Source organism: Monodon monoceros, unplaced genomic scaffold, assembly GCF_005190385.1.
Source record: "Monodon monoceros isolate NGI ecotype Baffin Bay Population unplaced genomic scaffold, NGI_Narwhal_1 Super_Scaffold_10, whole genome shotgun sequence".
NCBI classification, from domain to species: Eukaryota; Metazoa; Chordata; class Mammalia; order Artiodactyla; family Monodontidae; genus Monodon; species Monodon monoceros.
Genome location: NW_021703766.1, coordinates 16,908,182 through 16,931,498, shown reverse-complemented (window position 1 = coordinate 16,931,498; position 23,317 = coordinate 16,908,182). Strand labels below are relative to the sequence as shown.

Sequence of the window (23,317 nt, the reverse complement as noted above, 5' to 3'; positions counted from 1 at the left end):
AAGGTCTTAATTACCTCATACCATGAAGACTAGTCATCTAGCGAGTCACAGAGAAGAGTGATTTGAAGGTTGAGATAAGTAGTTGACTCTCACAGGGTAAGGACCAACGATATAACTGGCAAATCTTATATCAACAAAGGCATGATTGGCGCCCAGAGCTAGAGAAAAGAAAATCTCTTCAGTGGTGAGTAGCTGGTGGAGAGGAACACCTCAGACATTCACTCTGAGAATGATGCCTTCTTGGCTCTGGTGCTAGTAACTACCATCTTGGTCTTTTAGCTGACTTGGAAAATTGGTGTCAAACACAACTGATGTCACTTAATTTGGGGCTGGAGGGCAGTGTTCAGCTCTTAACATTTGGACTTAAGTTCTTGACCTATTTGTTGCTCTCTGAAGTTCTCTAGTTGATAGACCTTGAAATTTACATGTCTGGATAGCCCTTCTTTGCTGATGTGTTGAGGATTCTTGAGTGTTACAGCAGCAGGCAGACTTCAACAGAAAATCGGGTGCATTTTTGCCCATAACACATGGCGGACGTTCAATGCTAGTTAATTGTTAGTGGGCAAATTGCCTTCTAGGTAGCTGAAGCCGTGTGGGAGTCCTCCTCCGCCTGCCCAGCTACTGCAGCATTTTCCATGCATGGCCTCTGAATTTTCACAGGCCTCTTCCATCTAAGTATTTATTGTGTGTTCGCATGGAACCTACTGCCATTCAGCAGCAAACACTTTTGGATGTATGGCCCCAAGGCAGTCTCTTCTGCATCCTTAGGAGCCCCCTTTCCCCACTGCTGCCGCATTTACGAAGGTCACCGTGCACACAGAGTAGTCTGCTGGATGAGTGTGAGGCTCTGGAATCAGATGTAGATTGAATCCTGGCCTGTCATTTACTTGCTATACAATATTGGACAAGTCACTGAAATGCTCAGCCGCTCAGTTTTTTCAGGCATGAAATGGGGACATCGCCTGCCTCACAGGGTCATTGTAGGGATTAACTGAGATGAGTTCTGTCAGTCTGAGGGCCTTGCACACTGGGAGCGCTCAGTGAAGGTGGCCAGGAATTGCATCTGGAGACTGTCTTGCGCCCCACATCCCCACACCCAAACCTGGGAAGCACGGCATTACTGAAGCATTCCTGTCCAGGAGACTGTAGTTAGGAGGGTGGTGAATCTAACGTTCAGGATTCAGGGACAGTCCTCCGCTGTCCTTGGTTTCCTGTGGCAGAGAGAATGACGGGCTTCTGCTTGCCGCCTCCCAGACTAAATATTTAGCTTTCGCCGTCTGAATGGTAGGTTTTTCTTGGACTTGGGTGCTGTTCTCCATGATCAAAGGTGCTCTGATGTGCCCGTGAAGGTGAAGATTACAATGTGAAAGCAGCCTTTTCCTCTCCTTCCCCTGCTTTATACAGCCATAGAACTGGAACCGTGTAAGAGTTTTATCTTAAAGGTTCATCTACCCAAGCTCATCCAGCAAAGCTACCACGTGCTTGCTAAACAAGGCCTCAAAGCTCCGTCTCTTACTGGGATCTTTCTCACTATTTAGGGATCATCAGGTGAAACATCTCTAGTTGTTTTGCCATCTGAGCTGCCACGTGGAAGCCAGCACGGGATCGCCACCGATGGCATAAATTTATTAGCAGACAGACCATGTTAGTATCCAGTCGGTGGGTCTGGCTGAGTAAAGAAAGAGTTAACATTGTACATCGTTGTTTAGTCCTACAATGAAATGCCGTTCCATAACAAAAATGGAGGAAAGATAGTTGCATCACTGTGGTAGAATTTCAGAAACATAATGTTGAACAAGAGCAGCAGATCACAGAAAAAATATATAGTATGATGTCATTTATGTGAAGTTCAAAAATGTAAACTGAAACCATGTATTTTTTATGGATACCTTCATAGGTGGTAAAACTATAAAAATTGGAAGGGAATGCTAATTAACCCTGAATTCAGGAGGATGGTTGTCACTGGTGGGTTTAATGAGGAAAAAGCACAGTGAAAGCTTCTGGGTATGGGGGATGCTATTTCTTGGCCCTGGGTGTTCATTTTATTATTCTTTTTTCAATTGACTATATATTTAATATATTCTTTGGTTTACACTGTATTCTTCATAATACAAAGACTGTCATCCACCAACCTAGGTAAACTGTAGAGTGATGGTGCTAGGTTGGAGAAATTGTTGCGTGCCATCGAGGTAGACAGATTTCAGAACTTAGGGATTCTCCAGGCTCGATAATGACCACTCATTTCTCTTCTGCACAGTTTATCTTTATAGCAGTGGAGCCAGTGATTCTAAGGCGAAGCTTCACGTTGGCCTTGTTGGCTGTGCTCCTGTTACTTAGAAATCTCAGGTGGGAGAATTTAGTTTGGGCCTTGGGAAAGGGTTCCAGATGAAAGCTGGTCACTGCCAGATCATGTGTCAGAACAGCAGTAATCTTGGGGGCCCAGGAGGCCCTTTGGTGTTTGGAGCAGGGACCATTACGTGGTGTACCCAGGGCTCTGTCTGTGAGTGTGCCGTCCTGCCCCGTGTCCTCAGCCAGCGTTCCTTATTCCAGTGTGTTATGGAGCCCCCTGGGAGAGTGTGTGCTAGTTGGCACGGGGAGGGCCTACCACACCCTTTAATAATCCCCCAGTGTTTATTTTATTTTGCTGGAATGAGGGCCAGCTTGGGAACCGTGCCTAAGTCAATTCAGGCTTTGCAGTTCTCATGTGTGCCCGGTGTCGTGCACACATCGCCTTGCACGAGGCCTGCCAGAAACATGGTGTCTGCTCTCCACAGTGAGCGCACAGTCTTCGTGGCGTACACGATGTATATGAAATGGCGAGCATCACGGGAAGCTCAGAAAGAGGAGAGAGGAGCATGTGGAGAGGGAGAGACCGAGGCGAGGGGGGGGCGTGGGTTTGCAGAGAGACTTGTCCACTGTCCAAAGGTTCAGTACAGTGTCTTAGGGGCTAACACGTGAGGGTGCTAACTAGTGAACTAGAGGAGCTAGTGCTGTGGTGGACGTGGAGGGGGAAAGAACCCAGCAAGGGGATCCACTCTGGTACCGGCAGCTTTCTTCAGAGCTACCGCTAGGTTAGAAAAACCAGGGCGTTGGAGTCCCTCTGTGGTTTGCCGATTCTTCATCACTTGTGATTTTTTCCCCACTCCTCAGCTATTACATGAAACCAGGGAGTTAAGGTGATGTCACCTAATGGGTGAAACCATAGGACTGCCCGTGAGCACTGCTGTTGCTCCAAGCATAGCCTTAAGATTTCTTCTGACTTGAGTAACTAGCTCCTCCATCTAGAATCCCCGTAGATTTTCCATCGTCATACAGGGAAATGGTACCAACAAATGGAAGAATGCATTGAATTTGCTTTTAGGTTCCTAAAGTTTTTCATTAATAGGTCTGAAAACTGTGAAAGGGATCTTGGTTAAGAATCTAGACATAGGGGCTTAAATAATTTTTCTTTATTGTGTATTATGTACATATTTATTGTAAGAGTATATGTGAATGTGCGTGAGTGTGTGCATGTGTTTGGTGTGAAGGGCTGCAGGCCTCCATCCTCCATCAACTGTCACTACTGGGCAGTGTTGGTTGGAATCTAGATTTTAACAAACTCCCACACGATTCTTTTACATGTGAAAGTTCAGACCCTCCTGTAATAAGTTTTCATCCAGCCTCCTTTCCTCTCTCCCTTTTTATCCTGCTTTGATGAAAACATATCCGATTTATTGACTCCCTTGCCTTGGCATCAGTGACCTCTGGAGATGTAAAAGAGCTGTAATCTCGGCAGCATAGAAAGGCGCAAGGTCTCTGGTGAGCTCTAAATAGCTCATCAGCTGTGTCTGCAGACAGCCTAGCCCAGAAAGGAAAGAAAAATAAACTTAACGGGGCCTGAGACTGCTGGGAACACTGCTGGGAGTCCTGGGAAGCAAAACTAATGGGGTAATGAGGGGTGGATAGGAACTGAGCCTTCGGGCACTCTGTCATTGTTGGCTACTGTCACCTGTCCTTCCACTGAGATGACTAAAGGCTAATTGATTTGGAACTGTAGTCATGTGGCGATGTCACCCTGTCAGCATGACACTGAACCCAGCATCTTTACAGTTCAGGCCTCCCATCCAATAGCTTTTACTTAAAATCTAGCTCTAGCCTCACTACGATTACTGGGGATGAGAAAGGAGTAAGAAAAGGAATACGTGTACTTCATTTACTTGTTCATTGATAACTAAGATCTGGTCCCTGCACACAAGGAGCTTTCAGGGCTCTCTTCTGAGCAGGTGGTGTATAAGGAATAGGATTGAGACTGTGGACAGGAGCCCCACTGCGTTCTCAAAGGCAGACATTGAAAAGTTATCCTGGAGATTAACTACACATTAATTTATATATTAATTAATTAATTATTAATTTATTAATCAATTATTATTTATTAATTCTGCACTAATTAAAATTATGCATTATACATTATTGTACATTTTTTTTGTTTTCTTTTGGCCATGCTGCGGGGCTTGTGGGATCTTAGTTCCCCGACCAGGCCCTGGCAGTGGAAGCACAGAGTCCTAACCACTGGACCGCCAGGGAATTCCCTATTGTACGTTTATTTATTCAGATCCATTTATTTCATTGGTCTTTACTGGGCATCTCTTCTGAGCCCAGAGAGGTGTGGTATGTGCCAGAAAGTAAGGCAAGTATCCGAAGTATCTGCGATTGGAGGCAATATTTGTTCCACAGGCATGAGTGCCAGGCTGTGAGCTAGGTTGTGGTGATAAAAAGATGAAAAGCCGAAAAAAAAAAAGAAAAGCCACGGCCCCTGACATCGAGGACTGGCACCCAGTAGGAGACAGAGTCACAGGTGAGAATTCTAGTTTAGTGCAATGGACCCCATAGTGATGGTGAGTGAAGGCAGTGGAAAGTTTACCTAAATCCACCTGGCGGGGTTTAGGGGAAAACCTCACACATTTGAGCTGTACTTTTAAGGAGTTTGCAGACCATTGAAGTGGGGGTAAGGGAAGTCACTCAGGCTGAGGGAGCAGCGTGGGAAAATGCAATGGGGAAAAAGAGAACTTGGCATATTCGAGGACATATTAGTCATTTGGTAACGTGGACACATAGATATTCAGGATGATAGCTGAAGCAAACCATTGTTTGCAGGTCACATCCAGGCTGCCACCTGTTTGTTTGTTTAGAGCAGTGTTAGGTTCATAGCAAAACTGAGTATGAGGTACAGAGATTTCCCATATACCCCCTGCCCCACTTACACACAGCCTCCTCTGCTATCAGCATCCCACACTAGAGTGGTACATTTTGTTACAATCGCTGAACCTACATTGACACATCATTATCCCAAATGATAATGAGGGACTTTACCCCCCAACGTCCATAGTTTATATTAGGGTTCATTCTTGCTGTTGTACACTTTGTGAGTTTTGACAAATGTATAGTGACTTGCATGCACCATTATAGTATTACACAGAATACTTTCGGGGCTCTAAAAATCTCCTGTGTTTTGCCTATTCATACCTTCCTCCCTATTAATTCCTGGCAACTACTGATCCTTTTACTGTCTACATAGTTTTGCCTTTTTCTAGAATGTCATATAATTGGAATCATAAAGTTTGTAGCTCAGATTGTCTCCTTTCACTTAGTAATGTGCATTTGAGGTTCCTCCATGTCTTTTCATGGCTTGATAGCTCATTTGTTTTTTAGCACTGAATAAAATTCCATTATCTGGATGTACCATGGTTTATTCGTTCACCTACAGGAAATCTTGGTTGCTTCTGAGTTTTGACAGTTATGAATAAAGCTGCTGTAAACATCCCTGTGCAGGTTTGTCTGTGGATGTGTTTTCAACTCCTTAGGGTAATATCAAGGAGAGCAATTGCTAGGTTGTATGGTAAGAGTGTAAGAGTATATTTAGTTTTGTAAGAAATTACCAAGCTGTCTTCCAAAATGGCTGTACCATTTTAAATCCCTACCAGCAATGAATGAGAATTCCTGTTGCTCTGCATCCTCACCAGCATTTGGTGCTGTCAGTGTTCCAGATTTTGGCCATTCTAATAGGCATGTAGTGGTATCTCATTTGCATTTACCTGATGATGTACGCGGTAGAGCAGGTTTTCAAATACTTATTTGCCAGCTGTATATCTTCTTTGGTGAGGTGTCTGTTCAGGTCTTTTGCCCATTTTTTAAATCAGGTTTTTCCTTTCTTTATTGTTGCGTTTTAAGAGTTCTGATAACAGTCCTTTATCAGATATGTCTTTTGCAAATATTTTCTTCCAGTCTATGTCTTGTCTTCTTATTCTCTTGACCACCTCTTTTTGTAAATAAAATTTTATTTGAATACAGCTATACTCATTCATTTACATATTATCTATGGGTACTTTCACGCTACAATGGCAGAGTTAAATAGGTGTGACAGAGACCATATGGTCTGCAAAGGCTAAGATATTCACTGTCTGGCCCTTTACAGAATGCTGATCCTGCTGTGGGAGATGGTAAGAAGGTGAGACCAGTTCACAAAGGGTTATGCTTTGCTGAGGACTTCAGATTTTATTCTTTGGAGATAGGAAACCACTGAGTTCTGAGCAAGGGCATGTTGTGTTATTTCTGTGGTAAATTATTCAGGTAAGTATCTGCTGGATGAATTTGAAGTTGTATCAGTTAGGGTTCATTGCAGGAAACAGAAACCACTCTAGGTATTTTGAGCAGAAAGGGATTTAATATGGGGAATTAGGTATTTATAAAAGTCACTGGGTGGGCTGGAGGAGAAATGAGGCCCTCCCCATCCTTGGTTTCAAGGTCATAGTACTGTGGTGGCAATCCAGACAGATGTCAGGAAACTTCTGCCCCTCCAGCCACTGCATGTGCATGAAGTGGTGTCCAGGCAGTGAAGCAGGGAGACTGCTGGAACTACTGACAGCCATCACCACCACCAGAAGAGTGGTCTCTCCCTTTCTTCTGCTTTCCAAATCTCCTGCAAGAGCGTCTCATTGGTGCAACCTAAATCACTTCCAGAACCTAGGGGCATGGTAGTCTGAGAGTTTTCTAGCCCATGCAGTGAGGGGACAGGACAAGGGACACATGTGGAATAGAAGAAGGTAGGAATGTCTGACACAGTGGAGGTTGAGGCTAGACTCAGGGACCAATAAGAGGACTGCTGTGGGAACTGGTGAGATAGGAGTGGATGACTAGCTGTGGGTGGTGGTAGATTAGGGAGGAAAAAGGAGAAAGACCTATAGGAGGTGTAATCATTGAGCAGGACTAGGTGACTCACTAGCGAGACAGGGTGGAGGATGAGGAGGCATATAGAGGACTCCCAGGCTCTTGGATTGAGACGCCGTTCATGGAAATAAGAAATGCAGGAGGGGAGCAGCTTATGAAGCTGTCACTTTAAGGTAGCATCCCCCATGACGGTTGTGATTGGTGCTTAGCAGGCTCTGTGGAACTGGGACGGAGTCATTCCTCTAAAAGCGTATCCATAGGAGGAGGAATGCAGAGCAAAACAAACTTAGGAGATACAGAGCAAATCAAAGTGTATTCCTGACAGTGAACAATGGGGCCAATATAAGTGTCTCCACGATTTAGGGGACGGGGTGAAATTTCTATTGTATTTTAACTAGATCTGTGTCTGGATTTTAGCACTTCTCAGTCCCAGAAAATTGTGATTGAAAGGGAAAGAGTTTAGAGAGAAACCAATAAAAAGAGTATGCATCTCAGAGAAAGGATTTTTTGGTCATGGGAGCTTGAGCAGTTTGGGTATGGGATGATCAAAGATTGGAATAGAACTGACTGCAAATGCTTTGGACAGATGTGGATGGTGGGGGAAAGGGTTGCTGAAGCCATGGTGTTTGCGGTTGTGGTTTGGTGAGGTGAGGTTAGACTTTTCCTTTAGGATTCTGTTGGCACTGGATGGCTCCTTTTGAAAGTGCCAAGGTCTGTGGAAGTGGAGATTTGGGGTTTGGTTTAGTGACTGTCTTTATGATGGCATGCTCCATAACCTAAATAGAACGACTCCTTTCAAACACTGGAACAATTTTATATTTAGCTTTTTCATTTTGCGTTAGGTAAAAATAGTCACAGAACTGAAGCACGGAATTTCTATTGCTTTACGCTCTACATGCCACAGGGGTTCCTGAAGTTGTTATGTACCCATAACTTACTGAAAATATAGTGAAGATATTAGTCTTAATATTCTATGGGTCTCCCGTCCTTATCTCTATTTGTGTATTAGTTCGCTTCATTCTAGCATCCGCCTCTATCATTCTGCCAAAATTACAGCCACAAAAGGCCAGCTGACTTGTCTGCAAGTTTCACCTTGTGGACTCATCCTTTCTGGAAAAGTTGCCTGCCTTGGCATCTGTAGTAGTGTGGAATCCCAGAGTGTTCCTCTTTTTTCTGGTTTTATTGATCTTCATTATTTAAAAAACAAAATTGATCCACGTGAAAAAATATATATATAAATGTATTACACAATAGCAGGATGCACAATTATATAATGCAGTCAAGAGAGGTATCATTAGGGCTTCCCTGGTGGCGCAGTGGTTGAGAGTCCGCCTGCCAATACAGGGGACAGGGGTTCGTGCCCCGGTCCGGGAAGATCCCACATGCCGCGGAGCGGCTACGTCCGTGAGCCATGGCCGCTGAGCTTGCGCGTCCAGAGCCTGTGCTCCGCAACGGGAGAGGCCACAGCAGTGAGAGGTCCACATACCGCAAAACACAAACAAAAAGAGAGGTATCATTAAGAAGGTGACCTATAAGCAAAGATTTGAAGAAGGTGAGAGATTTATCCATGAGGCTATCTCAGGGAAGAATGTTGGGCAGAGCAATGGCTCTTGCAAAGGAACTGAGCTGGGAGCGTGCCTTTGGAGTTGAAGGAGGCCAGTCTGGCTGGAGTGGAGGGAGTGAAGGGAAAATAGGAGGTGACAGCAGTAACAGGTAGGGCCAGATTATATCCATGAATTTCTTTCCTTTTTTAAAAAATAAATGTATTTATTTATTTATGGCTGCGTTGGGTCTTCATTGCTGGGCACGGGCTTTGGCTAGTTGCAGTGAGCAGGGACTACTCTTTGCTGCGGTGCGCAGGCTTCTTATTGTGGTGGCTTCTCTTTTGTGGGGCTCTGGGCACACGGGCTTCAGTAGTTGTGGCGCACGGGTTTAGTTGCTCCGCGGCATGTGGAGTCTTCCCAGACCAGGGCTCGAACCTGTGTCCTCTGCATTGGCAGGCTGATTCTTAACCACTGTGTCACCAGGGAATTCCCATGAATTTCTGCGTTATGTATTTCAAGGTTATTTTGTCCACAATGCAAATTTGAAGTACGTCTTGTGGGCGAATTGAACCTTTTATCCTTATCTCACGATCTTCTCTTTTTCTGGAGTTTTTTCTCTTAAAATTTATTTGTTCTGAGCAATAAAAAGGAACACCCTACAACAACATGGGTGATTCTCAAAAGCATTATGCTAAGTGCAAGAAGCCAGACACAAAAAGCTACATTCTATGTGACTCCATTTACATAACATACTGGAAAAGGCACAATTATTGGGACAGAAATCAGTCAGCAGTTGTTGGGAATTGAGGGGAGGATTGACTGCCAAGGGCACCAAGAAGTTTTGGGGGGCGATGGAAATGTTTTATGTCTTGACTGTGGTGGTGGTAACATGATTGTATGCGTTTGTTAAAACTCACTGAACTGCACCCTTAAAAAGGGTGAATTTGACTGTATGTATTAATAAATATGCCTGAATTTTAAAAATCATTTAAAAAATCTGTTTGGGGGACTTCCCTGGTGGCGCAGTGGTTGAGAGTCTGCCTGCCGATGCAGGGGACGCGGGTTCGTGCCCCGGTCCAGGAAGATCCCACATGCCGCGGAGCGGCTGGGCCCATGAGCCATGGCCTCTGGGCCTGCGCGTCCGGAGCCTGTGCTCCGCAACGGGAGGGGCCACAACAGTGAGAGGCCCGCATACCGCAAAAAAAAAAAAAATCTGTTTGGTTTGACATTAACATAGCTTCCCCAGCTGACCTTTGTTTTGTGTTTTCTCAGCATATTTTTCCCCACACATTTAGTTTCAGCCTTTTGGATGCTCATATATTAGATGGTGTTGCTTGCAACAGCATTTAATGGGATTTTTAACAAATAGTATGAGGTGCGTGGGAGGTTGGGAGAAATACGTGAAGAGGATTAAGAGGTGCAGACTTCCAGTTATAAAATAAATAAATCATGGTGACGTATGTACGATGTAGGGAATGTAGTCAGTAATATTGTAATCACTTTGTATGGTAACAGATGGTAACTAGACATTGTGGTGATCAATTCGGAATGTATATAAATGTTGAACCACTATGTCGTATACCTGAAACTAATGTAATTTATATGACAACTATATTTAAATTAAAAAAAAGGTTGAAAAAAAAACCCAAACCAACATGATACTTTTTATCTTTAAGCTCTCACGGTTAGTCCATTTATGTTTCTTGTGATTCTCGAGATCTTTGGAGTTTTCTCCAAAGATGCTATCTTTTTATCTTCTTGCCTTTTAATTGCTATCTGTCCTGCCTTCGTTGTTTCCCTTTGCTAAGCTAACTTTGCACTTTAAGCCCGTGTTTGGCCTGCCTTTTCTTTGTCTTGATGAGTTGAAGGTGTCTTTGGCTCACTGATTATTTGATAATGGAGTGTGAAATTCTGCACCTAACAGTGTAAAGAGAACAAGAATTTCTACCCAGGCTCCCTGTCTGAAGATTTTCTGTTTGGACTTGGACTTTACTTGGGCTTTTATGGCACATCTACGTGTTGGGTCTATTTTGTGTGCTTATAAATGGCCTTTGAAGGTACACCTTTAAAATGAGAAAACAACAACACTTTTTAACATGAGATTAGCGAAAGTCTAGAATAGGAGATGGTATGAATAATTGTTATTTTGTGAAGGAGAAGGGGAGATGAGGACATGGTTCTTTTTCTTTAAAATCTTACCTTAAAAAATTTACCTTAAAAAAGGTAAGCTAAAAGCTTTATTTTAAATCACATCATACAATTTTGCTTTGCACTTAGAAAAGAATGGTGAACTGGGGACTCCTGAGGAGTTAGTTTTTCCTCTTCCATCTATAGCACTCCTTTTTTTGGACGTGGGGAGGGGTACAGGGGGAGTGGTGCTGAGTTCTCAGCCAAACTCATCTGGACCTTATGCATCTTTGTGTCCCTACCAGGGCCTAGAATAGTGCTTTGCTGCACGTAGCAGCAGCTCAATAAATCCTTGTTGAGTTGAAAGAGTCTTGTGTTCCTGCTTCTCACTTGCCAGGACTTTGGGGTGGGCCTTCCTACTGGTTTACATTCCTTGGCACCCTGACTCCCTGAGAAGTGGGGGTTTCAGGGGCACAGGTTACAGGGGAGACTTTTTATCAGGACGGCCTTGTACTTTCCAAGGCTTAGCCGGACCACCAAGAACGTGGTGGGTTCCCACTGCCTGCTCTGTCCCTCCTGTTCCTCCTGTTTTTTTCTTCATGATTGATATTTCCACTTTGAACCCTTTTCATGGACTGTTCTTCTCAAATCCTTGCAACTTTTAAGGTTAACATTGGAATCAGAGATAAGTTGACACATAAATACGTCTTACTTGGAAAAAGAATGTGTGAAGTCCATGTGCCTGAACTCTACCAGGAAAGAGAGTTACTTACTCACTCTCTGAGAACAGTAATGTCCCACATATATATAGCTGTTCAAATCCCCAAGTGATGGTTGAATGTGAGGAATGCGTGTCTCATAAAGGACATGCGGATCATGGAATTGTGTCCCTATGAGATGAGCACTGATTCCATAGGGCATCTCCATCTCTGTATAAGGCCTTCTAACAGATTGAGGTGGGGTGCTCAGCAAGAATTACCTAGCCGTATATTTGAAAATTAGTATCTTCTTCTGTGGAAACTGACATTTATTTGTGCTGAGAGGATCTATTAGTTTTCAACTGCCGTGTAACAAATCACCACGAATTTAGGGCTTAAAACAGCATCATTTGTGAGCTCACAGTTCTGTAGGTCAGAAGATGTGGACACCATAGCTGTCTGACTGGTCTCCTTAGGGTCTCACAAGGCCAAAATCAAGGTGTCAGCAGGGCTGCATGCTTGTCTGGAAACTAAGGAAAGGAAGAATTTGCTTCAAAGCTGATTCGAGTCATTGACTGAGTCATTGTAGGACTGAGTTCCCATTTCCTTGCTGGCTCTCAGTTGGGTCCTTACTCAGCTCCTTATTAAGGCCATCCACATTTCGTCTTATATGTACCCCCTCCACCCCACTCATCATCAGGCTGGCAAGGGTGTGTCAGATTTCCCTCGTGCTTTGAATCTCTCTGATTTTCTCTTCTGCCCTCCACTTTTGACAACTGCTGGAGAAAGTCTTCTGCTTTTAGGAGATTATGTTATTAGATTGGACCCATCTGGATGATGTCCCTTTTTTCTTTTTTTTAAATACATTTATTTTTTTTTATTTGGCCACATGGCATGGCAATCCCGACCGGAGATTGAACCTGGGCCCCAGCAGTGAAAGTGCCGAGTCCTAACCACTGGACTACCAGGGAATTCCCTCATGTCCCTTTCTTAAGGTCAGCTGTGCCATATAATATCATAATATTATCATATATTACTATGGTAATATCATGTGCCATATAATAACATAATCAAGGGTGTGATATATCATCGTATTCCCTAGTTTTAGGCATTAGGGTGGGGTGTCTTTGGGAGGAGGGGCATTTTAGAAATTCTGCCGACCACAGAGGGTATCTTTCTTAAATCCCATATTTAATCACTTGCCTACTCTTCACCTGTTGGAGAGCGCTTGAAAATTATAGCTAGAACAAAAAAGACCATGAAAAATAAAATTTGGTTGGATTTGAAGATTGTCTTGCAATTTTAGTAATGAGTCTAATGAAATGATTTTTATCTGTAGACCCTGATGCTAGAGAATGTTTTTTTTTTTTTTGCGGTACGCGGGCCTCTCACTGTTGTGGCCTCTCCCGTTGCGGAGCACAGGCTCCGGACGTGCAGGCCCAGCAGCCATGGCTCACGAGCCCAGCCACTCTGCCGCGTGTGGGATCCTCCCGAACCGGGGCACGAACCCGTGTCCCCTGTATCGGCAGGCGGACTCTCAACCACTGCGCCACCAGGGAAGCCCTAGAGAATGTTTTTACATGATGTTCAGGGCTAACCTTTCTGGAAGACACTAGCTCTGACACTTCTCAATACCTGGTAGATTGTGGATTCCATCTCTCAGCACGGATTCCATTCTTTAAAAGGGTGGAGGGAGATGGGGAGGTGAGGACTGGTTGCCATGAACATGGGAAGTATTAGAGATTACAGGCCCAAGAGTGCTTTTGTGCTTGAGAGCTTGGTTCTTTTATTCATTCAGCAAATGTTTTTATATGCCTACTCTGGGGCCAAGCGCATTCTAGGTGCTGGTTATACAAAGGTACACAAAACAGACAAGGTCCTACCCTCATGGGCCTTGTTGAAGTCAGACATTAAACAGATAAACATATAATCACAAATGGAAGTGCCATAAAGGAAAAGTTTAGAATGCTGTATGAAAACAATTCAAGGGAATTTAGTGCAGGCTGGGAGGTGAGGGACATTTAGACTAAGATTTGGATGAGAAGCCAACTGGGTGAAGAGTCCAGAGAAGAGGATGCCAGGCGAGTAGATCTGCAAAGGCTCTGAATTTTCCTTGGGAGGAGTTTAGAAGGAGGTTTGGAGGAATGTCCGTTGAACATATTCTTTTAGGAGCTTACCTCCCTCCTGCTGAATCCCTGACTTTGCGATTCGTTGTCAGAACACTTAGAAATAACGCCCCGTGTACTGTCATCCCTGGTACCGCAGGGTCCCCTGTGGCTCTTTCAGGTCTGGGGCTGTAGCACAGGGACACTCTGGGCTGGGCCAGGTTCAAACAAGATGTGATGCCGGGAGGAAGAAGGTGGAGATACTTTTCTGGCCCACCTGTAGCAGAAGCTGGAGCTCTGTATTCAGGGTCAGCCCTGTGCAGCTTCCTCCTGCGTGTCAGTGGAGGCAGATGGTCCACCACGCTCATCTCCTGAGCTGCTAGAGCATCCCATGCCCTTGTACCATCTCAGGACATGGGACAAATAAGTCAGGGGCTGCTCTCTGTGTTCAAGGAACCTCAGATCATCCCCTCCTGCCCCGAGCGGGGTGGGGTGGAACGAGACAGTGACCGCTTCCCCTGGACTTCATCTCTCGGTCAAGTTTGGGAGGGTGTTTGAGCGTTCTTTTTAGTGAAGCCCAACATGCAACCTGGGATGAGATGAGGTGAGTCAAAATTTATTGTATTTTCTCTCTTAAAATGATTTTTTTTAGTCTCAGGAAGCTGCCACCATTGAGAAGGTCTCTATATTCCAGGTTGGGCAAAAGTAAATCACTTGTCTTTCTGTCACGTAGAATGGACTTGCAGCAGTTTTATTTTTACCTTTCCTGTCGTTTCTGAGGCTGGCAGCTAGAGGTAGGGTGTGGAATGGAGCCATAAATTACCCTTGGAATGACTCGGATGGCCCCATTTTTAACTCTAATTGTGCCTTTCCCTTTTCACCTCTCCTTTTTATCCCCCTCCCCCCGCCCCCCCTCCACATTTGAATGAGAAGGAAGAATTGAGGCGGCTGTAGGTGGGAGCAGGTTTGCTTAGTGACGCCTCTCTGAATGGTGGAAAACGTTTCTTTTCCCATCACCACTTCCCATTTTTTCCCTCCATGCTTCTATTTTAAGTGGCTGGTGTTTTTTTTTTGTTTTTTTCTTTTTTCTTTTTCTGGTTCTTTTACTGGAAACCAGCCCAGCCTCACTCAGTTTTGTTTCCATGCTGCTATTAAAAGACAATGCCCAGTTAAGAGGACTTGGAGGAGGAGCCGCCCTCTTGGTTCTAGTCATCCAGGCAAAAATCGATTCCCTGGGTTGGAGTGTGAGAAGAGTTTTAAGATTATTAGGCTATGGGAACATATGTATATGTATAACTGATTCACTTTGTTATAAAGCAGAAACTAACACACCATTGTAAAGCAATTATACTCTAATAAAGATGTAGAAAAAAAAGATTATTAGGCAATTTTTAACTTGTGTATCTGTTTTTTGGTGGTTTTTTTTTTTTAATTTAAATGGAGGAAAACCCCACTATCAGTAGTTCTACCCTGAAACTTCTCTTTTGCTGAGCTAATGGGCCTGAATTCTGAGGTCAAAGAACCTCCCTTTAGTATCCTGGGCCTCTTTTACCAAGATAGAAAAGTATGCTTGGCACCCGGTATCCGGTCAGCCATGAATTCTTTTTTTGTGATACGCGGGCCTCTCACTGTTGTGGCCTCTCCCGTTGGCGGAGCACAGGCTCCGGACGCGCAGGCTCAGCGGCCATGGCTCACGGGCCCAACCACTCCGCGGCATGTGGGATCTTCCTGGACCGGGGCACGAACCCGTGTCCCCTGCATCGGCAGGCGGATTGTCAACCACTGCGCCACCAGGGAAGCCCAGCCACGAATTCTTGACATTTGGGAGAGATGTATCCCCAGGCTTTGAAGAATCCCTATATTTATTAATACAGAGTGTTTGTAGAGTCCTGAGTATTGCCTGAATCACATTCCCATCAAGGTTCTTGTTTTCTGGGTGTTTTATTTTAGGGAGGGGGCTATCCTCATACCATAAGTTACATGCCTTTAAAAAATTTTATTTATTTATTTATTTATGGCTGCATCGGGTCTTAGCTGCGGCATGCGGGATCTTTCATTGTGGTGCACAGGCTCTTCATTGCCTCATATGGGTTTCTCTCTAGTTGTGGTGCGTGGGCTCCAGAGCGTGCGGGCTCAGTAGTTGCGGCGCATGGGCTCTCTAGTTGTGGCGCACAGGCTTAGTTGCCCCACGGCATGTGGGATCTTAGTTCCCCGACCAGGGATCGGACCCTTGTCCCCTGCATTGGAAGGTGGATTCTTAACCACTGGACCACCAGGGAAGTCCCAAGTTACCTGCCTTTTAAAAGTTTAATTTTTTCTCACGTGATGAGCTGGGGTTTTTTTGTTTTTTTTTGTTTTTTTTTTTGGCGGTACGCGGGCCTCTCACTGTTGTGGCCTCTCCCATTGCGGAGCACAGGCTCTGGACACGCAGGCTCATTGGCCATGGCTCACGGGCCCAGCCACCCTGTGGCATGTGGGATCTTCCTGGACCGGGGCATGAACCCGTGTCCCCTGCATTGGCAGGCGGACTCTCAACCACTGCGCCACCAGGGAAGCCCATGATGAGCTGTTTTTGCAGTGATTGAAACACACAAATTGCTTTTTAAAATTATGAAGATAGGTTTACGGAGGTATACAATAAAACGCCCCCTATGCAATGTACAGTTTGATAAAAGTATAGCGTCTGGTAACCACTACCATAATCAAGATATTGAAAGTTTCATCCCCCCCAGAAGTTCCCTCATGCCCCTTTATAGTCAGCCCCTACTTCTTTGTCCAGCTATTGGCAGATACTAATTGCTTCGTTTCCCTACAGTTTTACCTCTTCCTAAATGTCATAAAAATGGATGGATATACTCTGTAGCCTTTTGTGTCTGTCTTCCACTTAGCATAATGCATTTGTGATTCATCTATGTGTTGCATCATCAGTAGTTCAATCCCTTTATTTACTGAGTAGTATTTCACTGTGTGGATGTACCACAGTCTGTCTGTTCATTCACCAGTTTGGGTTGTTTATGTTTTTGGAAATTATGAATAAAGTCACTATAATTTGCCTACAGGTTTCGTGTAAACGTTTTCATTTCTCTTGCGTAAATACCTAGGCATAGGATTGTTGGTTCGTATGCTAAGTGCATGTTTAACTTTATAAGAAACTGCCAAACTCTTTTCCAAAGCGACGGTGCCACGTTGTGTTCCCTCCAGCAGTGTTTGAGAGTCCCAGGTGCTTTGTGTTCTCACCAGTACTGTTACTGGCAGGTTTTTTTGTTTTGTTTTTTTGTGTGTGATTTTTTTAGGTTTGTTTTGTTTTGTTTTTACTTTGTCCATTCTACCAGTTGTGTGATGGTACCTCATTGTCGTTTTAATTTGTATTTCCCTAATGACTAATGATGTTGAGCATCTTTCATGTGCTTATTTGCTGTTTGTAGATCTTCTCTTTTAAAATCTTTTGATTATTTTTATTGGTTTATTCTTTTTATTATTGAGTTTTGAGAGGTTTTTTTTCTAGAAATAAATCCTTTATCAGATAGGTATCTTGCAAATGATTTTTCCCAGTCTAGGGACTGTCTTTTCATTTTCTTGATAGTGTCTTTGGAAGAGCAGGAGTTTTAAATTTTGATGAAGCCACCGACTACTTTTTAAATCCATTTCCTCATAAAGGATATGATAGATTTATCAATCCCAAATTCTGAGTGACCACCAAATTTAGAATTTCATTTTTTAATTTAGCAAAAATTTTTGTTTTCGTGTCTGTGAGCCATCACTTTTTTTGACTCTTCATTTTGTTTTCATTTGCATTACTGATGCTAGGGCTGGCTTTTTTATTTAAACAAAGTTTTGTTTTGTTTAATTACCCCACATAAACTATTACATATGTGATGATCAACAAAGATGCACTGGGTGACAATGCCAAGTTATCAGGCAGGCTCACTCACTAGACAAGTGGCTCTCTCACACACTGGCATTGTAGGGTGTGATGCAAATTTTTCTGAGCAGAAGTACAAATCACTGCATTTCCACTAAGATGTAAGCTCCTTGAGATCAGCGACTCTTTCTGTTTTGTTGCTAGCCCTAGAACAGGGCCTAGTGCTCAGAAGATAATGATTGAATGCAATTCTCTGGCCTTCATGCAGAGCAATGCAGGGTGTCCCACAACATTGGAGGCTGTGGCTCTCAGGGTCAGCTGAGGACTGAGGCCAGTGCTATGAATGTCAAAGCTTGAATGGCAAGGGACAGCCACGAGCCCTCTCCTGGGGACCTCACCTGCATCAGTTCTCTTTCTGCAGAGTGGAGAGAGAATCCCAGGGCCCTGACCTTGACTGGCATTCCTTAGGGGGGTCTTAGTTTCTGATCTGAGGGAGGAACTTAGGTAACTTCACACCAGCATTTTGAGAGGCACGTGGTGTAGTGAGAGCTGAATCTCTGTAACTAGGTGACTTAAAACCATTCGTGGAATTTTGCCGTTCTGCCTTCTTCTGACTGCCCCAGGGGCTGCATACCTCCTCCCTCCCACCCCCAAGGTGGTGTAGGGATCAGGCCAAGGTTGAAGTCATTGGCAGAGCCGAAGCCAGGCTGCCTGTGGTGGGGCCCAGCTCATCTCCACCCCATCACCCCGCTTGTGTCCTGGTACTATTTTGGCTTATGGTGTGTGGTTTCAGCTTTTGGGCCAGCTTTTAATCACAACACAGTCCCATCTTTTAAGGGTTGAGTGACCTCCCAGAGAGAAAACTGCTGAAGAGAAGATTGTCCTCAAACATTGAGGCCTTCTCTCCCTTCTAAGAGTCTTATTTTAAAGGTAATTCAAGAGGGGAACAGTGGAAGGTCCAGATTTAGGGCAAGAGAAGAATCTGGGGGAAGGGTGTTTGTGTGTGTGTGTGTGTGTGTGTGTGTGTGTGTGTGTATGGGGTGGGTGGGTAGCTGGGTGGCCGTGGGCCACGGGCAGGGAGGTGGCAATTCACACAAAGTGGTCCCAGCTGCCCCTGGCTTACAGGCTAATCCCGGCTCTGCACCAGCCTGTCATTCAGGGTGTGCTGCTGTCATTAGTGGTTGAACATTTCTGAAAGTATTCTCTCTCAACTCTGACCACACGCCCCTTTGGGGAAGGGAGGGAGGGGCTAGGAGAGTAATGGGACCCACCCTGTTGTCACGCCCAGCTGCTCTGCAGAGGGACAAGGAGCCCAGGACTTAGAAGGAATCACAGGCCTGTCAGAGCCTGTGCGTGCGACACAATGAGTGTTGCATTTTCTATGCTGCCCCCCGACCCCCTGCCCTGTGGCCTGCTGCGCCCAGAGGGGTGAGCCCTCTGCTGTGGGCTGTGAGTACAAAATCACAGAGGCTTTTTTTCTTTTGTCCTTTTTTTTTTTTTTTAATTAATTTATTTATTTTTGGCTGCACTGGGTCTTTGTTGCTGCGTGCGGGCTTTCTCTAGTTGCAGCGAGCGGGGCCTACTCTTTGCTGCGGTGCACGGGCTTCTCATTGCAGTGGCTTCTCTTGTTGCGGAGCATGGGCTCTAGGCACGCGGGCTTCAGTAGTTATGTCATGCGGGCTCAGTATTTGTGGCTTGCAGGCTGTAGAGCGCAGGCTCAGTAGCTGTGGCGCATGGGCTTAGTTGCTCCGCGGCATGTGGGATCTTCCCGGACCAAGGCTCGAACCTGTGTTCCCTGCCTTGGCAGGCGGATTCTTAACCACTGCGCCAGCAGGGAAGCCCTTCCTTTGTCCTTTTAAGGGGATTCTTGTCTGAAATAAACCTTCTATTAACCAATTTGATCTCTCTCAAGCTCTCTGCCCTCAACACATATACGCACATTCACCAGTGGCTAATGACCATCTTTCCCTTTGGAACAGTCTGCACTCATTCTGCTTTCGAAGAGGACTTATGGTGAAATGCTCAATGTTAATATTCCTTCCCATGGAGTGGGGACTCTGAGATATTTTTCTTGACTGAGGTGTGATTGACAGCTTTGATTTATGAAATTAGCTCAGGGAAAAATAAGACGGAAAAAGAGAGTCCAAATTAAATCTTTATTTCCACAGCTCAGTCGTACTCTCTCCATCCATTTTTAAGTGCCACGCAGCCTTAGGTACAAAGGACTCCAGGGTTTGCTATGTTTCTTTTTCTTCTTTTTTTTTCTTTTTTGTAGTTTTGGCCCCAAGAAAAAACTTTTTTTTTTCTTTTTAAATAATTGTGTTTCTTCCTTGCTCAAAAGTAGACATGCTTAATGAAGAAAATCAGAAAAACCCAGAAAAGGCACAAAAGGAAACACTAAAGGCATCCATATTCCCAACGTCCAAAGATAATCACTGTTAACATTTTGGTTTATACTCATCTTGTTGGAGAAGGTAGTCAGTGGAGGCACTTCTTATTCCTCTAGGAATCTCTGAGTTTGTTGTGCTGTAAGTTTGTCCCAACATACTGGACCAGAATGTCTCACCAGCAGAGATGTTCTGGTGGGTATGGAGCCTCCCAGTCGGGGGAGCTTTCTTTCTTCCTTCCTTTCTTCCTTCCTTTCTTTTTTTCTTTCATTCTTTCTTTCTTTTTTCTTTCTTTCTTTCTTATTGTTGTTGTTTATTTTTAAAAAATTTTTTATTGGGGTATAGTTGATTTACAAAGTTGTGTTAGTTTCAGGTGTACAGCAAAGTGAATCTGTTATACATATATGCACTCTTTTTTATTTTTTTAAGATTTTTGATGTGGACCATTTTAAAAGTCTTTATTGAATTTCTTACAATATTGTTTCTGTTTTATGTTTTGGTTTTTTGGTCCCGAGGCGTGTGGGATCTTAGCTCCCTGACCAGGGATCGAACCCGCACCCCCTGCATTGGAAGGTGAAGTCTTAACCACTGGACCACGAGGGAAGTCCCTATCCACTCTTTTTTAGATTCTTTTCCCATATAGGCCATTACAGGGTATTGAGTTGAGTTCCCTGTGCTATTATACAGTAGGTCCTTATTAGTTATCTATTTTATATATAGTAGTGTGTATGTGTCAATCCCAGTCTTCCAATTTATCCCTTCCCCTGCTTATCGCCTGGTAACTATAAGTTTATTTTCTACATTTGTGACTATTTCTGGGAGCTTTCTATCAGAGGTCTTCGTCTCGCCATTGACCAAATGACCAGTGAATAACCTGGAAGGGATTCAGCTTAAGTCCAGGCTTCCCACCCCCAGCCTCCAACCAGAGAGCGTGGGCTCTTGACCTTAGAGCACCTGGATTCGAGTCTTTGCTCCATTGCTCACTTTCTCGGTGTCTGTTTTCACCTGTAAAATGAGCATAATAATAGTGAGCCACCTCTAGCGTTGCCAGGTTAAATGAGATAATATATGCAAAGTGCACAGTACGCCACAGGTGCCTGGAACATAATATTCCAGCTCAATGAATATTAAATTCTTCCATAGCCATTGTTTTCACGTTTATTGTTGGTGGTATTGTCACTGCCCCGAGTCCCGTGGTTGTAAATTGTTCTCTGGATCTCTGTTTCTCTGCCTGGAGAGGGGTGGTCTTTTCTTCACTGGGTAGTACTTAAATCATCTCACTGTTGAAAAGTAGTATATAACGAGTAGGAAGTAGAATAATCTCCTTTGACAAAACTGAGAAAGGCAGGGAAGCTTAGACATTTCCATCAAGTGAACAAAATCAAGCTACCACAGGACCGTGAGAACGTGTACTGCCTGTTGCCTTGTGTCCTCCGAAGATGTTAGATCGAGCCTCTGCTGCTGTATTCCACCATTTTCCTTGCGGTACAGATCCCTCTCTGCATTTGTTCCTCATTTACTTGCATGGATGTTGAATCACCTTTCCTAGATAAAACATGTCAACATACACATTGGTTGAAGTTGTCTAATGCCCCTTGACTTTTATTCCCAAGGCAAGCATGTTTCTAGCCATAGAGAATATGGATTTGGATAAGTTTTGGGCTCTTTTTTGGCCAATGGGAGAAACAAGTCATCTGTAGCCTGTGCAGTGATTCTTGTTTATTTCTTACATCCAAGCCCAATAAAAATAATGTGATGGTCACGGGATATTTTGCCAGTTATTTCAGATGTGGGGGAAATTCACTCTGGATTTGTTTACTTCAAATGGAAAAGTTTACCGAAAGTTGCCTTCTGTGCTTTTACCAAGAAGGAAGCTTACATGGGTCTCTCCATTCAGGGCCAGCTTCTGTCGAGTCAAAGACCAGAAGGACGATTACGGGGCTTATTTCCCATAAATAGCAAGAGAGGGAATACAGTGACTTAGGTGGGGCACACCTCTGTCTTTTTCACAGTGACTTATATCTGTCTGCTTTATATTTTGAACCCCCAGGACACACAGACATTCAGGTGGTTCAGCCAGAACAGCAACTGGTGAGCAGAGCCCCGGTGCTAGCAGCCGGCAGCATCAGCCCCTCAAGAACCCAAGCCACAGTGGCTCGGCCAATGGCACAGGTGAGTGACAGTGCAGAGCACCAGCCCAGACTAAAGCATGGCCTCTAACTTGTTCTCACATGGAGTCGGGATGCAGGGTGGGCGAGAGAAGACTCCCACACTAAGATGGAATTTGAATCCATCAGTCTTTCCATGACCCGTCTTCTTTTCTCTCTGGCATCGTGTGTACAGCCAAGGTTATTCTCCACATGACTGTGCTCGTCTGAGATCTTCCTTTGTACAGAAATGAAAAGTATTGATATTTAAATTCATTTCTTATCAACATCGGATTTCTTTGCGAGGGGGGCGATATCTTACACATGACACGTTTTTTCATTTCCTTAATTTAAGGGACTAATCAGACTAGGGAGAAAGAAGACTAAGTATTGTTGTGAAGAGCTGGCTTAGAGAAGATGGCAGCACTGTTGAGCAGGTTGGGATGCCGGACCAGGAGCAAAGCCCAGCTGCCACTGGGGGGCCTCCTGTGGCTGTTCCACTGAGAGTATTTGGTCCATTTGAGAGCAGATAGCGCTTCCACATCCACATGGAACCTCTCTGCACTTGATCCTGCTTCCCCATAAGTGGGAAGAGAAGGACCTATTTCAGAACAAATCCATTTTTGTCGTGTTTTCCTTCTGTCTCATCCAGACAGTGTTGAATTAAAAAGGGGAAGGGACCAAAAAAAGGTTTTTTTCCTAAACATCTTGAAGATTGTCATATCTTTTGTGACTGCTGGTCATTTGGTAATTTGTCTTAATTTGGGGCAGTTGGGAAGGGACACGGGTGTTTGCTTTGGTAAGCTGTAGGTGGGGGAAATGCAGGCGTTTAAATCAGTAAGAGACACTGAAATAATTTTGTAGATGCTCGTGATAGCAGAGGTGTGGCAGGAAGGACGGGAAGTTCAGAGCAGCACAGCTTCTTCACATAAGCGTTACCATGGTACTGTTCCTGCCCTTTGTGTGACAAACTTATTGAGCAGGAGAAGTCGATTGGGGTTACTTTCTAATGACTTTTAGTTCTCTTGCAGCACTGCATGAGGGCTGCAGAGCCCCTTTGATAGCTCAGGGTGCTCGGCTATATTGTCGTCTGCGGCAGACTGCAGGGTGGAGTGGCCTGTGTCCCGCAAGGCTCACTGTGTGTGCAGTGGCCTGACTTTCTCCCTGGAGTTTGGGGCCTGCAGGAATTGAGTTAGTGAGCTCGCCCCGAGGCTTGAGGACGAGGGTGAGCTGGAGGTGAGGGG

General features: G+C 44.5%; 1 protein-coding gene across 4 annotated transcripts in view; it reads left to right on the top strand.

Moving 5' to 3' along the window:
- Positions 1–23,317, top strand: part of WWP2 (WW domain containing E3 ubiquitin protein ligase 2) — a 157,886-nt gene that overhangs the window by 74,563 nt on the left and 60,006 nt on the right. For all 4 annotated transcript variants that reach the window (XM_029241206.1, XM_029241211.1, XM_029241219.1 and 1 more), the window contains one exon: positions 21,977–22,098. In XM_029241206.1, the coding sequence (XP_029097039.1) occupies positions 21,977–22,098 (122 nt within the window). The remainder of the gene's footprint in view (positions 1–21,976; positions 22,099–23,317) is intronic.